The sequence below is a fragment of the Phaethon lepturus genome, unplaced genomic scaffold (assembly GCF_000687285.1).
Source record: "Phaethon lepturus isolate BGI_N335 unplaced genomic scaffold, ASM68728v1 scaffold12337, whole genome shotgun sequence".
Lineage (NCBI taxonomy): Eukaryota > Metazoa > Chordata > Aves > Phaethontiformes > Phaethontidae > Phaethon > Phaethon lepturus.
This window is the reverse complement of record NW_010551188.1, coordinates 7,692-33,718: the sequence shown is the minus strand read 5'-3', so window position 1 is coordinate 33,718 and position 26,027 is coordinate 7,692. Positions and strand designations below refer to the sequence as shown.

General features: G+C 35.5%; 1 protein-coding gene across 1 annotated transcript in view; it reads right to left on the bottom strand.

Moving 5' to 3' along the window:
* Window positions 1-371: 371 nt before the first annotated feature.
* The window catches only part of LOC104623670 (poly(A)-specific ribonuclease PARN-like), a gene marked incomplete at its 5' end in the record, with an annotated part of 31,788 nt that continues 6,132 nt past the window's right edge, over window positions 372-26,027 (bottom strand). The window contains 4 exons of the mRNA XM_010290831.1: window positions 372-1,317; window positions 4,002-4,195; window positions 10,865-11,054; window positions 24,652-24,726. Coding sequence (XP_010289133.1) covers window positions 1,265-1,317; window positions 4,002-4,195; window positions 10,865-11,054; window positions 24,652-24,726 — 512 coding nt within the window. The remainder of the gene's footprint in view (window positions 1,318-4,001; window positions 4,196-10,864; window positions 11,055-24,651; window positions 24,727-26,027) is intronic.

Sequence of the window (26,027 nt, the reverse complement as noted above, 5' to 3'; positions counted from 1 at the left end):
AAAAAACAACAAATTTTGGCATACCTTCAAACAGGTTATTGCATTGTTTAAATGACAGTGGCTCCTGCTCTAATGTAAATACAATCTGATGAAGCCTTCCTAATCTTCCATTCTTCCACAGCAATGGATTTAAACTTGCCGATTTGCAGAACCTCTTCTCTTTGCCTCCCTCCAAGGGAAAAGCACAGCGATTTAAATCTTATGACAACAGGCTTGCTTTTCTTGGTTACCTTTCACAAATATCTTGAAAGGAGTCCATGGACCAAAAAGGTCTGCTAAACACAGGCTGACAAAAAAATTTGTTATATTATGAAGAAAAAAGGAGAGTTCACTAAAAACATTTCAGAAGCTAATAAATAAAACAAAAACAGTTCCTAAGAAAATGTCTTTAATTTCATTTTATGGAAATACATCTTTTGTTTTTATTTCCATGATACAAAAATGTTAAATATCAAACATTTTCTGAAATCTATCAATGCAGATCCTTTTTTAAACAAATAAAGGGCTGGTGTAGTTAGCAGGTTTGTCACAGGTACCAAAAAACATTTTTACAAAACCCCCACAAACTGAGGAAGAAGAAGCGAAGAAATAGATCAAGACTTAAGAGTGAAAACAGCAACAAGACATGAAAACAGAGAAAAACTACATCCCACCAGGAAATTAATGTTTGAGAAACTTATAAGTTACAGTTTTTTGAAAGGATAAGGTAGTTGTAAAGTTGGAATTTACATGAATACTGGCAGCACAGAGGGTGGGGGATAGAGAATGGAAAACTAAAAAAGATTTCCAGATCAAGTAACTGGTAGAAAGCAATATGCAAACCTGCAGTTCTACCTGTTTCAAGAATGCTGACAGCATATTGATAATGCCTGAAAAAAATAGCTAAAGATTAGGAGGTTTGTGGTAACTCCCCTCAAGCATAGGAAACAGCCTCGCATGAAATCGTAGTGCCAGTTCTTTTTGTACATTTCATAGCCAGCATGCCAAAGTAGGTGACCAAAATACATTTAGTCTTGCTTCTTAAATCTAACATCATTTATGACAGCAAGGATTTCACATGATCAACAATGAATCATATGCTAGTTAATATACACACAAGTAAAACCGACAGCGATTGTTCAATAAACAGTTTAAAATAATTAAACTGATTTTCAGGACACATACTGCTTTGTTAACACCACTTTATTTAAATAAAGTATGGCTTCCAAGAGGTGTATTCTCACAACTGCTTTCAATTAATTCCACTTGTTAAGGCAGTTGTTTCCTACCATGTTTCAGGGACTTCAAAAATTCCAGCAGAACTAGCTGTGAGTCTTCCTAAAAGACAGAGTCACAGAACAATATATTAAAGACTTCAATATACAAACACTGACAGGAATAGAAATTAAATCAAGAATCTTTTTGTTTTTTCAGAGAACACGAAGACATATTTTCTCCTCTAAAGAGAGGCACTAAATACATTACCGGCAAGTCAATATTTACAAAGGGAAACCAAGAGATTGTTTATGAGTAGGCACTAAAAAAAAAAAAAAAGGTTAATGTCAAGTTTCTTAACCAAATGGTAAATATTATATCTTGCAATTAACGAATACTTTTAATTCAAGTAATTAATTTTGGTTTTGCAATAACTGGGATGATAAAATTAAATAATACTATTTTCCCAAGTGTACTTGCAGTTATTCTTGTTTAATGCAGTTAAGACAGTGAAGAATATTTCTAGCCTAAATTAATTGGAGAAGATGAATCACACTAACACTGATAATATGTGTTTCCATAATGCCAAATACAGAGCATGAATTTTATACTTGGAATTACAGTAGACAGTCTTGTAATTTTGCACATGCTTGCATGGCCCAATTGCCCTGTTGAGCTACAAGAAGAACGCAATTTCCAAGCTCAACTTTTGAATCAGCTAAGAAAGATTTTACTCTACCAAATCAGGAGAAAGGATGCTTCATATACAATACCACTTTCTGGATAAAAGTGGGTAGAGCAGATTGAAATGAAGTTTTAACTATTAATATTAATATAGCCTAATCAATTTTTGCAACAAATTACTAACAAAAGCCGAAATAGAATCAACAATAAATATATCAATAAAATATTTTGAGGTTTAAATTCATGTGACCTAATGTTATTTTTGTACGGGCTGCAATAACTCACACAACATAGCAAAAATATCAGGTAAAACATAATCATCTGATTGTCGTCTGCCTGAGGTTAGTCAGACCTACAGTTCAAAGTACTTTGGCTAAAAAATACGTAAGTATTAAACTCTGCAAAAAAGAACCCCTTACATCAACCTAGGTGAAGAGTCTTCAACAAAATAAAGAACAGTAAAGGCTACAGTTAAAAACACCACATAGAACATTGCATATACTAATGTATACATAAAAAAACTTTTTAGAAGAAAAAGAGATTTGCTGTTATAACTTGTATTAAAAACGCTATTGGTTTTTCAAGCATTACATTGTGAGTTCTAAACCAGACCAAAAAAATTTATAAAATACATAACAGAAGAAAGAAAAAAAAAAAATTATCATTTGGGCAAATCCACAGTTTGACACTTTTACAACAAAACACTACTATTTCTTCTACTTTTTAAAATCTGCATCTCCTGAAAGTGAGATTCCTCAAGCTTCAACAACTAGCAGTCCATGAAATGTGAATGATCTGCTCATGGTCCAGTAAGCCCTTCAAATAAGCGAAGGCTTACTCAGAGCATGTGATAAGACTGCAAGAACTGCTAAGGGTGACTATGATCCACCAGTCCAAAATATTTGGAAGGGATTTTAAACACGCTCACTTTTCCTTACCATCTTGCCAACTGTTACCAGAAAAAAAACCCCACAGCTAAGTGATCCATAAATGCAAAGCACCCAAAAAGCTAAAAGGGTCTGTGTAAGTTTAAAAGCCCAGTAGATCAGCACTTGTCTGGCAGCTTACTCCTTCGTTGAGTTGTCTCAAAGTCAACACATTCTCAAGAAACGTTCCAGAGAGGAAAGGGTTTCAGTAGAGTTGCAGCCTGGTTATTAATACCAGGGGATGTAAAGCAGCAGTCTGACTGGGTCAAACTGCACTCAACCTAAAACAGCACTGTGGGAAGCCGTGTGCCACAAGAGTGGTAAGGGGCAGGCAGGCAGACTGTCAAAGTTTTGGCTTAACTTTAGAGGTGAATAATATTCTGACCCGACTGAGACATTCCATTGTTTTCTCAACTTGAAGAAATATTTTATCTCAAAAATAACTGTAAATAAGGGATGCTACTGCAATATTATCAGGATATATAGTCTTCAAGTGCTCATTAAACGGGCACATATATTAGCTTCCAGGGCCGCAGGCAGTTTTATTAAAACTGGACTCATTTGCAAGCAACAGAGGTTGTAGTGACACACATCTGTCAAGTCAAGCTATGTGCATTCAAGTATGCTATGACTCCATCCAATCAAGCTTACGGGAACATGTCCACATTAAGTTAACCTTACATTTTGTGATAAAGTATTGGATTAATAGGGAAATCTACTCTAGAATCCTACTTGAAGAATTCCTTCAATTTTGCTTATGATAGGCAAAACACATTGGGTAACCTTAACTAGAAAGTCACAGTAAAAAATATGACAAAAAAAAAGAAAAAAAGAGATTAAGAATAGCTAAAAATATTCCTTATTTTAAGGAAGAAAGTAAGCAAGTAAGAAATCAACTACATCCTGCTTCCTTTGGTTGGTCTCAGGTGAGGTTTTGTTTGTTTGCGAGTTGTGGTTTTTTTTGTTTTGGGGTGGAGGTTATTTATGGGGGGGTTTGTTTTTTGTTTAAAATTTTTGTATGATGCAATCTTCACTTTAAAGAACTTTCCTGGACTTCTGTGAATGTAATGGAGTCAGTCACTGTTATAAGTTATTTTGCAGTAAGTTAAGACATTCATGACAACAACTTCAATTCTGTTCAGCCCTAGGGTAGTTGCAAACAGAATAGAAAACCATACACACAAACACTGTGCTTACCTGCTGGAACTTGTTCTGTCTTGATCTTTTTGAACTTTTTGGCTCTCTTTTTACCATCTGGAAGAGACTCTGCACAGGAGTCTGTCTGATTATATTCTGGATCTTGAGCTTCTCCCTCTTCCATATCATCAGAACCAGTTTCTTCCTGAATAGGACTCATGCTTCTCTTTCCCACTGTACTGGTACCTGTAAAACTGAAATGTAGAATAAATATGATTATGAACAAGTCAAGAATAACTATTACATAGGTACTAGTTGTTGTACATCTGTTTAATGCTTATGAAGGTAGTAGAATAAACTGTAGTAAGTGGTATACCATGAAATTACATTATCCAAAAGATCTGACTTAACTATAAAATGCCATAAATTGTCAATCTAATCCAATCTTATGTAAATAAAGGTATTCACTCTTTGTACGATAGATGTCTCGGGCTTAGCTGCTATTCTGAGGAGATCACTCAACTCAAATATCCCTGCTTAGTTTTAATTTTTACTCTCTTAGTTATGAAAGCTCTTGTAAAGCATTCTCAACAGACAATACATTTTATACAACTGTTAAGCCTCAAACACACATCTTGATATTGAAGGATCCTACATGCTAACTTCATCCTCTCTCCTGGAACTATATGAAGTTTTGAAAGCATTTCTATTATATAAAGGTAGAGAAAACCATCAAGCTCCATATAATAAACTTTAAATTAGGCCTTAAAGTGAAGAGTCCTACCATCCAACAGGCTGATAAAATAAAAAGCACGAAAAATTGCATGCTCATGTCATAGGTAGTATTTGAAAGAAGCCTGACTAATACAGTATGGAGATGAACTTGGAGCTCCATTTCATTCAGTATGCATTGAAATAACACTGCATAGATTTTCATTTGACTGGAATGCTATTGTAAAGTTTCCTTGAAAGACAAATGACAATATTAAAATCAAATTAGCATGACTATAAGAAAGATGCAGTAGCAAAAGGGCTAATTAAAAAGTAGTTCCCATTACAAACTTCTAGATATGTGAATATCAGCTACTAAAATGTCTATTTTAATGGTCTTTTAGAACAACCAATTAAAAAAGGTAGCTTTATACTTACAAACCTTTAGTTTTTCATTAAGAACTACACAAAAGGGCTGTACGCATCTATGCCATGTTCTTTTTTTTAAATAAAAAATTAATATTGAGTTACAGAACAAAGCTTTACGAGCTGGTTTTTTTTTTCTTTCTAATCAATAATAGCAGGGAATTACAGTGTTTCAAAAAGCTTTCAGCTAAAGGACTGTTAAATTTGGCTGTATAGTTTTGGCTTTGAAATGGAATTTTTTCAGCTGAACATTTTGCAATTTAAAACAGACTCTTTCTGGGATGTCCAAAGGCAATAAACAAACATGAAACACATGATTACGCCTCATGCTCCTACTTCCACTTTAGGAGCACAGACACCATTTACTTTGATGAATAGCTGGCTTTTCCTCCAAACATTCACACACAGAAGGCCTTCTTGCATGATTTCTTACAAATCATCGTTCTGAGTCACACCGCAACTACCATCAATAAAAAGATGCAAGCCAAAAAGCTGGATAGAACTATTTATCCTACATACACACTTCAGTATTGTAAAACAGGAAAAAACTGGGTTTGGAAAGAAAAAAAGTTTAGTGAAGAAAGAGCATTTAGAAAATGAAAAACTACTATTTTTTTTTTTAAACATTGTTTAGAAAAGTTTGTAAGGATTCTACTTTTGGGAAAGATATTCTGAAAAATACATGAGGAAGAAAAACTCAGGAACCATAAATTATGATCCCAGGATTTCTTAGACATATGAGCAATGGGCTCTTAGAAGCGAACTTGCACTCACTGTAGGAACAAGCTCCCTTTTGAAAGGTGTTATGGCTGAACTTAATTGTTTTCAACTTAGACTCTTGAGAAGTTATTGCAAATGAAGAGAAACAAGTTCTTGACCTTCAGTGCGCACTTAGCTGTGTACCAAAGTACAGAATAAAACTAATTTTAGGCCTTATGCTCTTCCAGCAGATACCTTAAGGAGAAAAAAAACCCAAACAAACCACAAACAAAAAACCAGCAGCACAAAATCCAAATTATATATATTTTATAATCAAGAACTGTTGACTTCTTGAGAAATATATTTCTCCCAATATATTAATTTCATTCTACATTCATTCATTCATTGCACGGATTCTACATGGCTAAGCGTAGATTTTTTTTCTGTGTCTTACTCTTCTTTGACCTAAAATAAGATTCAAGGACTACAGCAACGTTATTTATTCACTTAGCAATACTGGCAAATCAGTGTGGTTGTATATACAAGTTAGAGCACTACTCAGAGCAAAGTTCAGTTTTCTAATTATACCAGCTATTCTGGAATATGTCCATATTTCTGTCTCAATTTCCTCAGTCTGTTGAGAAACAACTAAACAAAGTGGAAGAATGAAACAACAACTAACAGCTATCAGTAATTGTCCGATTCAGATATACTTGCTTAGGCTCCCCAACAGTTTGGATACCTGAACCATTTAGAGACAGAGACTTACACCATCCATTAATAAATGGGGGGGGGGGGGAGGGGACAGGACACCAAAATACCCCACCAGAACAAAAGCCTATATACATTGCCAGTTGGCAAATCTATTTAGTGAAAACAATATAGCTTTCACATCAGTCAATGATGATGGTAGTTGGGGTTCCAAGCCTCTTCAAGGATGGCAGTTTCCAGTAGTCCTCCTTCCCCAGTCTCTCCCTTCTGCAGACCTATTTTAATGCCAGCCCACAGGCAAACCTGACAAGGATGAATGCCACTGGAGGACGTTGGTAGAAACAGAAAATCTAGATTTTATTCTCAATTTCTATTCCTATTAAGTACAATCCTAATCAACAAAGAATACAGTATTTTTGTTCCAGCAGTATGACTAGCAACATTAGTACTAAACACAATTTGATGAATCAACAGGATGTGAAGGACATATATATGTCACTCTACTGCCAGAAAGAGCAAGGACTCCACCTGATGAAACTGCCCATAAACTTTGTAATGTCATTTCGGCTGCTAAATAGCAGCAATCCAACTAGTACTATGATAATTATTTTGAAAGAATCAGTAAGTGGAAGGGGGGCAAAAGGTGGGAAAACAATTTTGATGATTTTGATTTGAAAACAATTTTCATGTAGCATTAAACATTTTCTGTTTTGGAAAAGCATGTCCTACTTTCAAAAGGACCACTTACTTCCATCACAATGGAGCATCTTGAATTGGCCTGGATATATAGAGGACTCCGAGTAAATTTCATTTAAAGAAAAACATAAACCCTGTGTTCTCTTGCCACTTTGAACAACACTGGGAGTAGTTACTGACCCATCATTAAAATCAGTCATTTCAGGTCAAGAGCAGGTGAAATCACCTGAAATAACACTAGAATACTGAAGTACTATAATAATTTACTTGCAATATTTATTATCCATATCTTTAGTGACTCAGCTTTTCCCAATTCTTATCCTTTATTTAGTAATAAACCACTATAAACAACCTTTTCTGTAAAAAACCCGAAGAATCATCAGCAGAAATACATGAACATTTCAAAAAGGAGATAAACCATCTTCAGCAAAATAAAGGCATTCAAGGATGTGGTGCTACAAACAGCACCCTGACTTGACAGAAGATGCAGCACTCCTGGTTTTAGGTAGAAAATTTGTAAGGCAAAATAACGTATCACTTTACGGTACTTCATCCTAATTTAAGTCTTTTGTCATTGGTCTTATTCTATGTTAATCCTAGATGATGATCAGGAAAATTAGAGTAAGTACAAGTAGAACAGGATATCTAGTTTTACGTATCACATACCCTCTTTAATTTATCATGCTCTGGTTTAACACTGTTTTGGTAAGGAAAAGATCTTAAATCCATGCATTTAACAGTCACAGCAGCGCTGGCAGGCAGTTATTTTCTAAGTACAACATAGCCAGTGCTGTGTAATACACAGGAGGCCATGCTCGTTTCGAAAGTGTGTTCTGAACAGTGAATGGCCTTCAAGAAGGGGATCTTATTAAGTGCTTGAAGTTTTGTCAAATGCATCAGTTTTTCCTCTACTTCTCCACCTGATATTAATAATCAGGCACATTTCCATTAAAATCAATTTTGATATCTAACAGTAGTAATAAGTTACATGCAAAGGGTATATATTAATTATAAGTGATTTTACCTTGTAACTGCAATTAATACTATTATACTATTAACTTTTCTGATGAGTGGTTCCTCTATAATATAGGACTATAGTTTTTTTTAGTAAGACAGGAATTAAGGAACCTTTGTTACATACTTACCAACCTGTCCATTTAAGACAAAAGTTCCTTACAAGAAATACCCAACAACTTCATTGCTGAATGAGAAAGTAGTCAGGATATATTGTCATCATGGAGAGGAACAGCTACTCTGCAGCTGTGCTCCCTGGCAGAAATGGCTGCAGCAAGCTTATTAAATAATAAATAAATAAAGGATGTAGTAACATGAAGCTATTATAAGAGATCAGCTGCTAGATACATCACCATATTGAGTGCTCAACTATTTATGATTCAAATTAATCTGGACAAATACACACATATATACATGTGTGTATATTTGTACATACATGTGTGTGTACATATATGTTTATCCCGATTGCTTTATATAAATATTTATAATGGTTATATGCACACTATATAAAATATAAATACATGTTTTTGATACGTCTTTGTCTGGAAACAAAAGGGAAATGTTCATCTCGAGTGAATTGAAAGACTGCAAGGTTTGCAGTTCCATGTTATACTTAACCAGATTACACTTAAGAGAAAATGTTTACAAAAGATTAGTTGAGAAGAGAACACTGTCTAACTAGTAACGAATAAAAATAAAACTAAGAAAAACATGTCAAAAGGCCTGCATGAAAGGGAGTTTGGGACAGAACCGAATCACTTTACTAATGGAATAATGAGAGAACAGAAATTCATATAACATCAATCACAAAAAAAGTTCTATCAACAAAATAAAAGCTGCTATCCAAATGTTGATCATCTAAAACCAAGGCTGCTTCTTGTGGAGTTTTACAACACTAGAAAAAAATCGACTAAAAATTTTCAAGGAGATTAAGTGCCTTAGGCACTCATTGAAGTATTATCATAATTTTACAGAAAGAATTAACTGAAAATATTACTCAGCCATTTTCCAAATTATACATTTGCAGTAGTCCTCAAACTTCTTTGCCAGATAACAACCGATCAGCTTTCCACATCTACTGTTTTCTAAAGTATATGCTAAAATAGTAAGTTGTCTATAGTTCAAACCATAAGCTGCTATTCTTAACATCTGTCTAGAATCTGTGAGATACCCAAAAAACAATGCTGAGAAGAGACACCTCCTCTAGTAGAAATAAAACTAGGACTTAGTATTTCTTTGCAGGAGACTCAAGATGTGATAAGTATTTTCAGACTACTTAATACAGACTTAATTATAGATCTAAACCCTAAGGTTTAGATGTAAACTAGTGTCAGGACAATCTTTAAAGCGCCTCATCTCTTCACAGCATGCACTCCAAAGTTTTCCTACGTACAATAGTTCAATTAAACTAACTTCATTTGATATGGATTTTATCACCAGCTTCCCCCATATGGGTTTTAGGGATCAAACATGTCTCCAACGCATTTAGAATTCCCACCATGACAAAAGCCATGAACATTTGACAGCTAGCCAAAATACACACCTGCATTTAATTTTGCAAAGTAGGCAAATCATAAGCTCATGTAAGTGAGAAGAACAGAACAAGATTAGCATATTTGTTACACGACAGATAACATTTACAGGAAGATATAATGAGAGCTAGAATGTATCATAGCATTTCCAAGAAAGATAAAGCGGAAGGACCTCAGTGTTAGTTTTATGACCATCTCATTTGGTTTGTCTAACCAGGAAAAAAAACCAAACCACCAACTCAAAACAAAAACAAACAACAAAAAAACAAAACACCACCTTACAGAAACGTAACTTACAGACTCTACTGAAACTTTTTTTTATATACAGCTGATAGAATCTGGAAGTGGGGGGGGGAGAGAGAGAATGAATGGCAGTAACTTGACAGGTTAAATATACAATTATATTAACACTAGAAGACCCTCCTCATTCACAGATGACTGAGAAAGAAGCCTGCTGTTACCATCACATCCAAAACCTGTCATTAATATAAAGGGTAGAAATGGAACAAGAAATACACCCAGCAACACACTGCAACAGAATCAAAACGAGCATCTCCTAACTTAATTTTGTCCTTAAATAATGAACTAAAAGCTTTTTAAGTTTTACTCCAAAAGCTTAAAGTCATGCAAGTATCATCATTTGCTCCCCTGTTTCTAAAGCATAAGGACGACTTCATCAGGACTGCTCAAGATGGTAATTTATACCCTTCTCTGTGGCAGTATTATAACCACGGAAAGTCATCCAAAAACCAAGACAGCCTTTACAAGGGTATAAGATGACAGCCAAGTTTCCAGATGACGCAAGCCAGAGGTGTCAAATGAAGGAAGAAAATAATTTTTTTTTTATTTTGTTTATACGAAAAGGTACTGCTACATCAAGCTCTGAAGCTGTGATTTGACCTGCACACAAGATCCCAATATTTTAAAAACTTGTGTAATCATATTTGTGACAAAATTCCCTCTACTCCTTTACCTACGATCTTTTGACAGCTGATATACCACTACTGATTTATATACAAAGAAATATGTACAGGAAACAAGTCACCTATCGGTTATGAACTACCTGAAAATTGCTACACTTCTAATAAAAATGCAATAAAAATACAAGAGTTGTCAATGCAGGAAAAGTCTCACCTGTTAACACAGTAGTATCGACTCTGGGAAACATAAGGTGTGCAATGAGTTTTTAACCGCTTTCTCTCCATCTCCTTCCAACTATCTTCTGTACATTTTCTCTTTGCCTGTTTTTCTTCATGTTTTTTCTCAACATATTCTGCATAAGTCTGGATCCTATAACTTTCAGCATATCTGCTGGTGTTTACAGCTACGGGGAAGAAGAGTGATGTTACATACAAAACACTTAAATGACAGCATGCCCTCTCCTGAAATAACTTATTTTGAAAAGCAGAAGGCAGTAAACTATTTGTTCTGTTTATATAAACAACTTCTAGTTCCATCGTTAGTGATTAAAAAAAAACAAACCACAAATGCTGTACTGTCCTAAATTCACAAGGTATGTTTGAATTAGATATTCAAAATTCTTTTCAGAGTCAGACTTCATACAAAAAGGGTTAAATCTACTTAAGACTTTTCTTTTAAATTAGAAACCATCAATTCTTGAGTCGTAACCCTCTTCCAGATTGCTTGTTGGCAAGAAAAGATTTCCTGGATTTTTTCCCTTTTAGTCTCATTACTTAACCCAGCAGGTTTATTTTGCAAGTCTGCCAGGAAAAGACGACATTTGCAAAGCCTGTGCCAAAACTCTGTTTGATTGCTGTGAAACATAAGCTTATTTGAGCTGCATTTTTGGTTGCACAAGATATCCGTGGAAGCAGCACTTCACTAATATCCAGCTGTTCCATCCTTGTATCTTTCTAATGTTTGGTTTCTATTTAACTAAAAAGACTGTGAGTTCAAGGTAGAATGATTTCTGTCAAAGCAAAATTAGAAGCACTTCAAAAACAAAGAAAAAACTTTCACTGCCTTCACTCAGCAACAATTTACCAACATTCCTTCAAGCCCTGCATCTTCACAGCTCTCAGCCTTTAGTCTGCAAGCCAAGCTCTGGCCTAAAGCCATCACTATAACAGATGAATCAGCAAATTAAACTGACTGTCAGCTGGTGTCCTCTGCTGTTTTCAGACTAACTCACTGAAGGAAAGTATTGTAAACCAAGCAGTAAACCAGTTTAAATATAAAACAAAACAAACAAAAAACACCAGATTGTTTTTCATATACTTGAGCTGCACATTTTAAAATACCATAATTGTACTGGAGAAAAAATCCTGATTTTATTACGTACTTCCAAATTTTGTCAACATTTCAGATGTGTACCCAACTTCCTGATTCTAGTTGCAGTGTTGTCACCTTGAATACAGGTATTCTGTGTTACCTCTAGCCCAAGCACTAGAAATAGCAAGCTCCAGCATCACAAGTCAGAAGAGGTGAGGAAGATGGGTGTACTTGGATTTTTGCCTCTTTCAGAAGAGATTATCTATTCTGCATAGTGGCTATGCTACTGTGAAACCGATTACCTATGATACCAGTCACAGCATACAGCTCCTGCTGCAAAGTCTCTCAAACATACATAAAACTCGGCAACAGCTTTGTATATTTAATTTTAAAGCCAAGAATAGATACCAGCAATTATGATTAATAGCCTCATGAGATTGTTGTACTAACCAAAGAGATGTTATGTATACCTCTTTCACACCCCTTTAATTTGTTTCGAACTGTGAAGTTACAGGATCTGTTTGTAAGAATTAGGAATATATTTATTGCCCATGAATTTATGGTGCAGGCATCATGAATGAATTAATAATGCTCACTGGAGTTACTGCATGCCAGCCGACATTCCTCAGGGTAAAATTTGTTTAGTTAAACTAAAGCATGTTTTTACTTGCTAAAGTCAAGCGCATAGTTACCATAGATCATCTGATAAATAGTGATTTGTTAAAACACAATAACCATTTCATATTATTTGTTTTGCTATAAACTAAGAGCCAAAGTTACGGCTATTCCATTTAATTCCGTGACAAACCTAGCCTGTATTTAAGGGAAAAAACAAAAAATCATCTTTATGCAGCCTAAAGATAATTTTAAAATAACTCTGTGTAAGAGTCAATACTTTTGAACAAAAGACAACTCTGCTTTCCTGAAATAAGGCCTGTATTTTATAGCAACCCGTTCATATTACACATAAACACAAATACATGCATATGCATATAAATATATATGTGTATATATAATTTAACATGAAAAATTATGTGCTGAATATATTGCTTCATGCAGTGAACAACTGAAATGAAGGTGTATGGAGAATTCTAGACAGCCACGCAGCTACAATCAATCTTGCACCGTCTTGAACTGAAAGGCAGCTCCCTGTAAATTTAAAATACATTTTCTCTGATTTTTTTCTTATAAACGCTGTCCGTATTGCCAAAGAAAGCAAATACAGTTATGTTGCTCTGCACTGCCAATAGAAGAAATGTGTTGCTAGAATGCTTTGTGAATTGTAGCAAACTGAAGAGAACTTAGGGGGTTTATTATTTTTTTAAATCATAAGAGAGAAGAGAAATCTTTCTGTGAGAAACCTCACCTAGTAACCAACAACACATGGCTGCATTTCATTATGCTAGTCGCAGCTGTAAAGTTAAGTTTCTGTCTTATAGTAGGATAATAGTAATTGCATATTATTTTAGGAAAAACATTTCTACAGGATGGCATCTTCCCTAGTTATTAGGCAAGCTGTAAAACAGGCCGACTGACACTGAGCTATCCAAGATGAATGTGTACAAAGATACTCTTTCACCAAGTCCTTGCTCTTATGCAGAGCAAAATCCTGACAGACGGCCACAGACAATATTAAGTCTCATAATAAATAGACAAATATTTAAGTGAACTGTGTAGATAAAAAAATATATAAATAAAATACACAGAACTACAGAAATTAAGGCTGCAATAATAAACACTCAAGTTTATGAAATACTGAAGTGAAAATTCACCTGTGAAGCCTTAAAGTGACCTCTGTATAGATGCTGTGTTAGTCTTATCTGATCATGTACTGCTTAAAACATGAGACTGCTGCCTCAGTTGGATCGACAGCGTTCAATTAGAGAGCAGCTAATTCAGTATTTTGTTTTATTCTCATTACTCACTGTATGGTTCCACAGCTTTATTTACTGACTTCTAGGGCTATTCATCCTCCATTTAAAAAATAAGATGTTTGCATGTGCATTTTTTTCCATCATGGCATTGTCCAGTGTTTCAAAGTAAGGCTCATGAGCTGAAGCAGCAGTGCTATGTGCCTATTTTATAAACAGAGAGTAGAAGTAAAGACTCAACATCCCAAATTAGAGGGCATCTTTTAAATTAACCTAAATGGAAGGGAATGCTCTGTGCAGTGGACAACCTAATCAGGGCTGGGTTCCTACAGAGCAAATGTATTAACATATTCCCAGAGAAGACATAAATCAAAATTCTCCAAAAGAAACAGCATGTGATCACATGGCCAGGGACTTTATCAATGCATAAGCATAAATCACCTATCTTATGGTAAATATTAGTGAAATTGGCATTGCAATATTAATGTTGGGGTTTCTTTAGCCTATATGCGTCTTTCAGACCTTTAGGCATACCTGGACAATTTCTGCTGCAGGGCATCACAACGTTACACACACAAATAATTAGTTGGACCAGAAGTTTTAACTGTACTTCTCCAGCTTCTCCCACTAGAATCATGAAAGTTACTGATAGTTGCTAGTGTTGACTCAGTATAAAAAGCATTGGGCACACTCTCAGTTGGCTTCTCTTGGAACAAGATGCATGAACTTGCAAGACTTCTCACTAATTAGCCAACATTTCTGCTGATTTCTGTTTTTATCATACCCTCTCCTCCTATTTGTCTTTTTCACACTTCAGTCTTTTCTGGGTTTGTCTTTATCTCATATTGGTCTCACAATCTATCATAACCCTAAACATTCTTCAACATTAAACTCACTGTTTCCCACTTTCTCTGGCAAGGCAGTACTCCTATGGCCTTTTTAAAATTGTTTGTCTCTGCTACCATTAGGCACCAGTTTTCCCCAAGTTAACCAACCTACATCCCATTATCCAGTTCTCGCTCTTTATCCCAGTTTTTTTCATGCAGGGTAAGTAGTCACTGTCAAATGCATTTTTCTTTAGTGTCAACCCAGTTTATTTTCAACCTGGTCCAATCACAGCCTCTTTGCTCCATCTGAACATGTAAACTAATTAGTTCCTAATCTCAGCCCATTCACTTGGCCATCCCTTGACTAAAACAAGGAAGCAGAGCTGGCAACAGGGCTGGAACCATGCACTGGTCTATATAGTACTACAAAAAACCTTTGTGAAATAAATCCTTGGCCCACCTCCAAAAGGACCAGCACACTTGAAATTGAAAAAAATATTTCAATTGTGACTGAAGAGAGTAAAAAATAACTACTAATTCAGCTACAGAAAGCCTGATTGCCTGCTTTCCATTCTCCATGATAGCTGTGCTGCCGCATCAAAACACTTTTGCACATACACAAGGTACAACAGCAGACTTGCCCAGCATTGCTGAATGAAGTGACACTTCATCAGTGTGCTTCTCAAGATCCTTGTCCTCAAGGAAGGTTAAAGAGAAAAAAAACCTCACTGCAAACCATTAAAAAAAAAAAAAAGTAGAGCACTAAATAAAACACAGTATCAAGATCTCATGAAAGATCCTGCATGAAAGATCATCCTGCACTGAAGCATCATGAAGGGAACCTCTTGGTTTGCTCTCATGTCAGGAGATAATTAAAATTAACTTATAATTTCTTTTACTCATAAAAAAAATTTAGCCATGCAGAAGTCAGAGCCTAATTGTTTGAAACCTAAAACGTAGCATAATTTTGGATCCCAGCACCACTTAGAAAAATTCAAAAACCTTGAAGAAGTTAAAAAGTTAAAAGTCAACGTACTTCCAGAAATATAACTACAGTTGACTGTCTCAGATATCAGCAAAATGATTTATTCCGTCTTTTATTCAGTGATAAGGAAAGCAGCCTCCATGTAACTATTAGAAAGTCTCAAGTCTCTTAATACAAGTTGTAGCATTCAATCATAAAATAAGTGTGCTTCAACAAGTTTTCAATTATTTAACATGCCTGTTTCCCCCCGCTTCCCCAAGGGAATTTATCAAGCTTCTGTAGATGCATTGCTCCTCCTCAGCTGCCCAAACATTAAACAGGCTGGAAGGTACTGTATTTAAGAAGTGCCAAGTCTCAACATTTTCTTAGAGAACTTGAGGTTTTTTATCAATTACACCAACACAGACCACCAGTTCAAACTCCTCTAAGAAAATACGGCTCTCTGAAATCATCTGCATTGCATTTATAAAATAAACAATACTTGACTGGTCATTTTCACATGCTTAGAAATTTAGATGTCTAAAAATTTTTGTTTAGAAAACAAAACAAAACAAATCAACACAACTGAGGTAAAATATTGTTATTCTTTGGCACCCATGAAGAAAATCTTAACTTTCATATACTTTTAATAACACTTTTGTGTTGTAACTCATATAACTCGTAACACTTTTGTTCTGAGACAGATGTACAGAATTAAGTACAAAATGTTAAGAACAAATTGCTATGCTAGGACACTTTTCCAGGTTACAAAATATATCCACTTTGTTAGCTAACTCCATACCTAATTTCACAAGCTGCATACTGACTGCACAGAAACACAAATTAAGGATGGTGAAGATGTATTTCCTTGCTCCAAGGAATCTGTGTATTAGAGTATGATGGAGAAAAGTAATTTAACAATTAGGAGGATCCATAGCCTCTGAATTATATTTGATAACAGCAACTATCTGCAGGCTGTCTCAAAACTGAAAACTCCAGTTTGTACGTGGTGCTGACCATCTCTTTCTGTTTTCCTCTCCTGTATTAGCCTAAGACAGCAGAAGGTACCAATACAGATTCTAAAATAGACTTTTAGGAAAGACTGTTTTACAAAGATTGTCACCTCTCTTGACATCTGAATCCCGAGCAGGAAGCAGGATCAATGTGGTGACAAAGCAGTTGTTCACCTTGCAAAGTGATGGCAAGTTAGCCAGAGAGCAAATCAAAAGCAGTCTTTGACTCTCCTTTTGGGAGAAAATGGAAAAATGAACAGGTGACCTGAAAGAAAATGGTTTTACAGAATTAAAAATGCCAAGTACAAAGCATGGCAGAGAAAGAGGAAGGATCCTTAGACAATGTTTTAAACTAAAAGAATTTCTCTTGACAAAGAACACAGATGATAGTATAGTCCACTGAGACATTTCACACTATGCATAGGTATGCAGATTGTTATTAAGGATTAGAACTTTGTTAAAGATGCAGGGTTTTAATTACTGAAAGAATTCAAGTTACTTAACCTTCGCATCCTGTTTAAATACCTTATTAGTTGAAACAAAAGCAGTGAAATGTATTAACCCATTTCAAAAAATCCAAATAAAATTAAAAGGTAGTCAAATTACAATTACTACAACTATTAGTTTCTCATCTTAAATGCCATTTTGAGGAAGCACCATCATTCAAGTAACTCAAAAATATTAACATGAGAAATAACCAAGCCACCAATGCAAAATTTAAACGAAGCTTTCCTAAAACATCAAAACCTCGTGGATCTTAAGAATCCAAAATTGGGGGGGTGTGGGGGTGTGGCCCACACAACAGGAGAAGTCACAAAAAACTTGAGAAACTGTTCGAGACTGCACATAATTCGAATAAAAAGTAAAACGACAGTAATGGCTAAGATTAGACATACTGCAGTATGACTCCAGCTTCCCTGATCTATGTTAAGGAGTCTCCTGCTCAGTGTATGTATCTGGAATGAATTTCACATTATCTCATTGGTGAGAAACAGAGTCATGCGAAATGTAATTTTTCAAAGAATCTGGGTAATACAGTAGATGCTATCTGCCATTTCCCCAAATTCAGTGAGAAGAGACTGACAGGCACACAATCTCAAATATATGCGTATATTTTTAAATTGTGGTGGTAAGCATTTACGCTAAGTAGAAGGTTCTACAGTAAACCTTATAAAACACTAATAAACCATGAAGTCCAGCCCTGTCTGAGAAACTCACAAGTTGCAAAAGATTAATGATTTAAACAAGAATCACTGAAAGACCATCACAATTTCAGCTGCTGCACCTGCTTTAGTCCATTGCTCCCCTGCTGTCTAAACACATTGGTCTACTCAATGACTAGAGGAAAAAGATATCTTGCACACAGTAAATTCTATATGAGCTCATGTATCAGGGCACTAACACATGGAACAACTTAACATTATTCCAGTGCTTGCCATTTATAACAAGCAGTTGCTTTTCATATGTATTTAAAATTTCAGGTTAAGTGAATTGCATTTTTAAATTTATTTATTTACTTATTGCATTTTAAAACAGCAAGCAAAAATTCTCAGGAAGATTGTCAAGTTAAAATTAAGATTAAGTCCAGTGGTCTTAAAATATTGTAGAGGTTGCTCATAATCAAAACATAGACATTATTAAATTGCACCTAAGGGAATTAAAAGCAAGCCTTAGCTGCTAAGGGAAAATAAAACTTTTGAAGTACCACTGATAAACGTGTCCATTATCTCCATTAACATATAACTATGTCAGATGTCTCAGAACAGAAACCCAATTTTACTTTCAAGCGCTTCAAAAATCTAAGATAAGACTTTCACCATGTTCCAGAAATTAACCCGCCCTCAAGTAACAACAGTTCTTAAGGGTGCATTATAGATGGCATATAAAGACTCCACAGGTACAAAGACATCCAAAGAAACCTCCCTTTAAGAGTGTATCTAGGTTCTTTTTAGACCAGCGACCTAGATAGTTACTGAAAGTTGGCTGGAAACAAAATTCAAGGAAACCATGAATAACAAGAGCCTATCACTGATACAACGCATTAACTGAGGACTCACAAACTAGTTAACTGCCCAGAACGGTTGAGACACTGAAATACTTCAGGTTACGTCAATTTAAAGTAAACCCAGAATTTTATTTTAATTAATGAAGTTAAGACAAGCTGAAGCCTCTCCCACCTTCCCCATCATTTCCAGCCTATTTGTAGGAAATCTAGACCCCTGGAAGTCGAGAAGCACTGAAATAGTACTTATTTCATACTAACCTTTCCAGATGAAAAGCTAACTCTGTAAATATACAAAGTGAACAGCATCCAAAAGCAAGCTTATCTAGCAAGCTGAAAGGCATAAAAGTCAGAAGTTGTACACTAAAAGTTTGTTCTGAAGTTTCTTGTATTTATCAGCTAGAAGAGTGCATGCATGCTGCTTTATCTCTTGTCGCACGCTTAAAAAGCACGTGCTCCATGCTTGGCAGAGATGCTGAGACCACATGAAGTCCAATTTGGCAACAGTAAGTTCTGTCTCCCAGATGTCCAACTAAAGGAATATCAACCATTTAACAAATTCTTATTAATTATCTGCCTTGAACAGCAAACCACAACAGAAAATAGACCTGTTTACTGTCCAATACTGTTTTCTGCTGCTTGGAAATCAGTTTACAGCTGTGCATATTGCAAAAAGCGACAGATTAGAGCCATCTAAACCACCATTTTCACAAACTCGTTATCGGCTTTAACATGACAACACAGCAGTTCAACAGCGCTGACTGACACAGAGAACACAGCCCACTCGAACTCAAGAACAATCTTCCCCCGCTAAATAGGCAGGTACAACTTGCACGTACAGACATGACAGGCACCTAACTCCGTGGTGATTATGAAACGGTTAACTAACATTTGTCTGGATGCAGCTTCCACGTCAAGCTGAAGTTTTGAAGTTTATGTTCTAGTTGTAAAGAGTAGTATGACTTTCTACAAGAATAAGCCTTTTCTACTCATACTAAATCAGAGAGTTTGCCAACATGAGAGTCGCATGAAAAACCAAATAAAGTGAAGGTTCTTGGACATTATTATAAGCAGCAAAATGAGAAGGTTAAGGGATTTGCTTCTTGTTTCCCGAGGCTTCTGGTTTGTGTGTTTTAAGCATGCTATATTCAGTTTGAAACTTAGGAGCAGCTCCAAAATTGCCTATAAAAATACTGCCCTTTCCCCTACTTATTTTTTCAGAGGTCCCTCAGGCTAACTCTTCAACAATTAAAAAATTGGAATGTGCATTCTCCTGGCCACATACACATTACTGATTACCAGCTGAAATCTGAAGAGCTACTACTCATTAGTTTAATTCAGGTAATCAGATTTATACTTTTTAAACAGAAAAGCATATGGACCGATGTTTTATCAACCAGTTTTTGACTAGGTCTTAATGGTTACCATCCATGATACTACATAACTCAGGAACACTGTTTTAAAGAGCACTGGAGGATGAAAAGATACATTTTATTACCTACATACTCAAAATTGATTTCTATGCATATTAACATGAGAAATCCAACATATTCCCAGGGTGCAGATGAACAAGTTTTTAGTTGATTTAAAATACCCGAAGCCAGGAGAGTTAGAAGCAACAGAAGCAGCATGGAACGGCTTATACAAAGTGTTGCATTTGAAGAGATCTGTCATTTGTTTGACGTAAAGGTTAAGCATAAACGTGAAAATTAATTATAATTAATTATCTGAAATGTGAAAGACAATTCAAAGGAAAAAAAATCCTCTCCTCCAGCCTCATCCCCTCCCCCCGCCTTTTTAAATCAGGTAAAAATTAATATCGAAAAGCAAAACTTTTTTAAGTTTTCAAAGCAGCATTGAAAAAAACCCTGTATTTAGGACAGAAGACCATCGCAATTTTAATACAACCCTTAAATACAGTTACACAAAACTAGAAACATGGACAAATCACGTGTTTCAAATTCTGTTTAAACATCTACAAGTCTGAACAAAATAAAAAGGCGTTGGAGAAAAGTTATTAAGAAACAAGCCAGATTCATCAACTGGTTATCCTGAGTATGTACATCAAAGGATGACTGCAGATCAGTCTTTAAGTTATCTGCTGTTCAATTCTGCAACTTCACATTAGTTCAGCCAAATATTCAGTACTTGCATGACTGCTACAACTGAAAAATAAAGACACCTCCCAGATCTGAACTGACTTCAAAAAAAAAAAATTTAGCTAACACTCCATCCAGATTATTACAAAACTGATCCTATTTTCTTAGCTTTTCCCCCACACAGTTCCCTTATAAAAAGGATGCAAAATAAGTCTGGATATTTTTACAGTTCTTAGACTCACATAGAATGCAAATCTGACCATCTCATCGATACAGGGAAATTTCCACACATCCTTATGTTCTCAATCCATTTATTTTCCATAAATTTTTTTGTTGCACATGTGTGCTTTGTTAACTACACATATTAATACCAGCTCAAAGCCAGAAACATCTTGAAGTAACCATAAACGTATGTCCGCAGCAATAGCTTGCATTGTATTGTATTGTTTGACAGTTCTCCAAGGCTTTTTATGTAGTCCAGAAGATGCAGACATATTTAAATAAACAGGTTAAAAAACAGGCCACATAATTAGTTTTTCCTAGATTCTTCACATAAACACAGTTCACTAAATCACAAGTACAAATAGTGACTTTTATTGCAAAAGCAGTTCATTAAAGAATTTAAGACCAGGAAATAGAATAACAAAATTGATTTTATGAAGTATTTATTACAGAAAAAAAACCCAAGAGGTTTAAGTGATTTTACAGTAAAAATCACAGAGCTTTTTGATAATTGAGGTTGCTATAGTTTATCAGCTTGGTTCGCTGACTGCTTTCATTATATGACATTTTACTAACCTGATTTCATAAAAATCTATGAAAGACTATAATCATGTGAACTTTCAAACAAATAACTTATTTCCTACTACGTAGGCCACAGAGCAAGCCTCCCTGTTTGTCAAAGTATATAAAAAAAAAAAGACACACAGAACAGTGCCAGAAAGATTCATTTTAAATATTCTGCAGACAGTCAGTTCTTTCTACAATATGTAGGTGCTGTAACAAAACAAAACAAAACAAAAAATTAAAAAAATAGCGATGGTGAATGTTTATGCCAAGCATTCAGACAACAAGTAATTGAGGTGATAGTGGTAGGGAAGTTACTGTAGCAGCCTCTAGGAAGGCTTTCAGCTTATGAAATTGCATAGAACACATTGGTTTTTTACGGAAAACAAATAGTCTCGGAAGTCCCACACAGAGGAAAAAAAAGCAATCAGCTTGAAAAGAGGATGGGAAAAAAGGCACAGATATATAAACTTACAGTGACCTATAGATATTCTGTACATCAGGGCATCTAAACTAAAAAGCAGAAAACACAACTTTGTTGCATTTCACCACAGACAAATCCCCCTGGAAAGACAAGAAGGTGGAACAATTCCAACCCTTTATCCAATTTTTTTCTCAGCCTACACCTCACACGTGGAGGCCAAACTCTGAATAAGATTAATCAGTTCTGAAATACAAAGCTTCAGACACTTGAGACAAGTTCTACTTACAAACATATCATTTGTGATTGCACAGGTCAGAGTACATTTTTACTTAGGATAACTCTTAGTCTAAGTTATTCCCTCCAATCTTCACTCGCTGTTGCATGAAGAGCATTTCCCTCAAGCCCTGGACGATGCGCTGGTATCCCCGCTAGCTATAGTATGTACAGTTTACAAATCATGAATGCTTCAGAGGTAAGAAACTAAGACGACACATGCAAGAAGTGCTAGCAATGCTTTCCTGAGGTACAGAGCTAGCTAAAATAGGGCCACATTTATTTTGACATAATTCTTTATCTGGAAGTTCTCACTAGAAGTTATATGGTCCTTATATCTATATATAGATGAGGAAACAATAGCTCTTGCTGCTATAGAGCATTTGCTGTACAGAGGCTGCTGGTAAGCCCTGAAAATCCTCTGCAGAGGTATGTATGTATGAGGAAATATGATAAATACTCACAGGATGTTAATAAGGAGTTAGAGAGATGCACTGATTATGCATCCAGAACCTGAAAGCTTCTTTATTTGAGCTTCATAAGATAGATGATGGTGAACTCAGTGGGTTTTCTAATCTGATTTTTTCTTTTTAGAACTTAATCATTGGAATTCTGGCAGGATAGCTCTTTAAGTACAACAAAATTTCAGCCATTTCATCAAAAGTGATAAGTATACTGCTGCTCTTACTGGCTCCACAGCATTTGATGCAAGCATTTGAGTGAGCAGGGAAGACACTACCGGAACATATCCCAGACAACTGTGTATAATGGTCCACTTCCAGTCATTGTTCTGAGCAGTATGATTACAGGTCAGTCCTCAAATATATGCCCAAAAGAACTACAGAAACCACTAAGAGCTTGTGGATCCAACTATAATCAACCAAAAATCTTTAACAAAAAAAACCCCAAAAAACCCACACAAAAAAAAACCCAAACAAAACACACCACCCAACCACAAAATAACAACAAAACCCAAAAAACTAAACTCAAACAAACAAACTAACAAAAATAAAATCCAAAAAACCCACACCCCAAAGACTGGTTTTCCTCATATCTGGAAGCAATATTTTCAGTAAATTCAGGGATGTTGGTTTCTTCCTGGTTTTTTTACTTAGTTCTTGATTAATTCTTGACGATTTCTCAAGAGTGTTATTTATTCCATATTTTTCTTATGATATCTAGACAATATTTTGCTCTATGCTCTCAGTCAGCTTTTTCATAAAGTTTAAGAAATGCTCATTTCAACAGGCTAATTTGCTGGGAGAGAGGGGGTGACTTCTGGCACAGCCTGGTCCTTGGCATCGGGCACCAGTGCACCCCGCAAACCACCCCATCCACAGCAACAGGAGGAGAGGAAATGGCCTCAAGTTGCGCCAGGGGAGGTTTAGACTGGCTATTAGGAAAAATTTGTTTCCTGAGAGAGTGGTCAGGCATTGGAACAGGCTGCCCAGGGAGGTGGTGGAGTCACCATCTCTGGAAGTGTTCGAAAAACACATAGACGTGACACTTCGGGACATGGTTTAGTGGGCATAGTGGTGTTGGGTTGATGGTTGGACTTGATGATCTTAGGGGTCCTTTCCAACCTTAGTGATTCTATGATTCTATGATTCTACTAGAAATAGTTCGTTCTTGATTACCTTGCACAATTGTAAATAGTAAAATATGCTATCTGTCCTAATTATGTGACTCACGAATGTGGGTTTACTAAGAATGTTTATATAGTCATGCACAAATTTTTTTGTTTAAACTAATCCCTCTCCTAAAATCCAAACCAAGAAGCAATATTAAAAAAAAAATATATAAAAACAAAACAAACCCAAACGCAATCAACTTCCATGAAAAAAGTTAAACATTATTACTTCCACGAACTTTTTTCAAAGCTAAGCTCAAAAGTTCAAATGAAAATTTAAAAATTAAGGTCTGGAGAGATTGCATATTATTAATACACAAACTGTAGACACATTATCAGTCCAGACTGCTAGGAGACTATGATTTTGCATGGGTTCTACAATACACCAAAAGGCTTTCTACTGCACTTGTTACTTGCAAATGTAAACCAAACATATATATCAGTCCAAAGGATATTTGAAGGCAATCCATAAAAGTCTCTGATAGCTTTGCTTTGTGCAAAGTAACAGTAAATAACCTCAATAAATATTGCATTAAACAAAGAAATTACCATTTCACTACCTACATGTTCAGGTACTTAGAGGGTCATGGAATGAAACACAAAACCATCTAAACCAAGTCCAGTTTGGGCTTACAGCACTGCCGCATGTGTTGCAGCAAAGATAAAAGTTTAGTTCCTTCTATAGCATCTGAATTAAGTCAGTAATTTCACCATTAGAATCACAGACCTGTTGGCTCAGCATTTTACAGGAGCCAGTTGAAGCCAAGTCTTAATCCTGAAGTAAATTCAGAAACACTTACCTATTTGTACTTGTTCTGGCTGGCTCAATGATACAAATGCTGATGTATCATCAATCCATGAAACCTGAATGTTACCTAGAAAAGGCAAAAGAAATTATTATGATGATTTTTATCTTAGGCTTAGTCACAGATTTTATCTGATGTGCCATGATATAAAGGAAGATAGTCAACTAACAGTAACTTCACCCAAGAAGGCTTTTGTCCACTGTAAAGGCATGTAGTGCATACACAGTTGTACATGAGCCTGGAACTGTTCAGAAAGCAGTGACTGTTAGGACTGCGTATGCATCCTATACCCTCAGACCCACTACCGTAAGGACCAAATGAAAGAGAGACATGTCTAATACCTTCTTCACTCCCAGAGTATTCTTCTGCTTCTTCATAGTTTTTTTTTTTTTTTTTGTAACAATTGAAGTAATCTTAGGGTTTTTTTAGTTCTCCCTTCATGTGTTCTATATAATTCTACAACAAAAATTGAAGCAGTCTTTTCTGGAAAATTTCAGCTCTGTACTAAAATGAAGAACAGCTCTTTGGGTTTTAAAACCTATCCATCCTCCAGAACTGCACCATTTCCTAGAGATACAGCACAGACAAGCTCCAGTTACCACTCACTGTTCCTTTACTAGTACAGACACCCAAGATGGGGGTGGGGGTAGCAGAAAGATTGTTCACAGCAGTGGAGAACTCCAGTTATTGCAACACTAAATCTTCAAACTCTGGTTTGTTTGGATCACACTATACACCATTTCCTGGATGTGCAATGAAAACTTAATTTGAGTAAATATGAGGACAAATGCACAAAATCTGTGACAATGGAACAGTGACTGGAACTAAGTTCCTCCATTCATCAAGCAGTTAGTCCATTTTCTATGTGAATGGCTTAAAGCATCACATTAGCACTAAAAGAACTCATAATTAAGCAGAAGTGCAGGAAAGGATTCCCATTCTAGACACAAGGTCTTATTATAGTCTGAAATCCACTTACGTCTACTGTTCTCATGTAAGTGCTCTACTGTTTGTTCAATTCAGATATTGAAAATTGCTGCAATTTTTTTCAGGCAGACTTGGGAATCAAGTTATATATAGTGTTACACCACCATTTAACTTTCAGACACTACAAGGTTAAAAACAATGATGCAAAATGGCTGAAAATGCATTTTATTTTCAGATGTTTAATCTATTTAAATCTAATTTACCCTACAGGTTACAAGGTTATAGAAGTCTCTTCTGAAATCCAGCCAGATAATAAACCGATTTTCTAATTATAAAAAATAAAAGCCTAGTTAGATTTAGTTTGCATGCTATACATTTGAGTAGCCAGCTATTTAGGACTTTAAGTTATAATAATTTTAATCATTGCCAAAACCATAATTAAT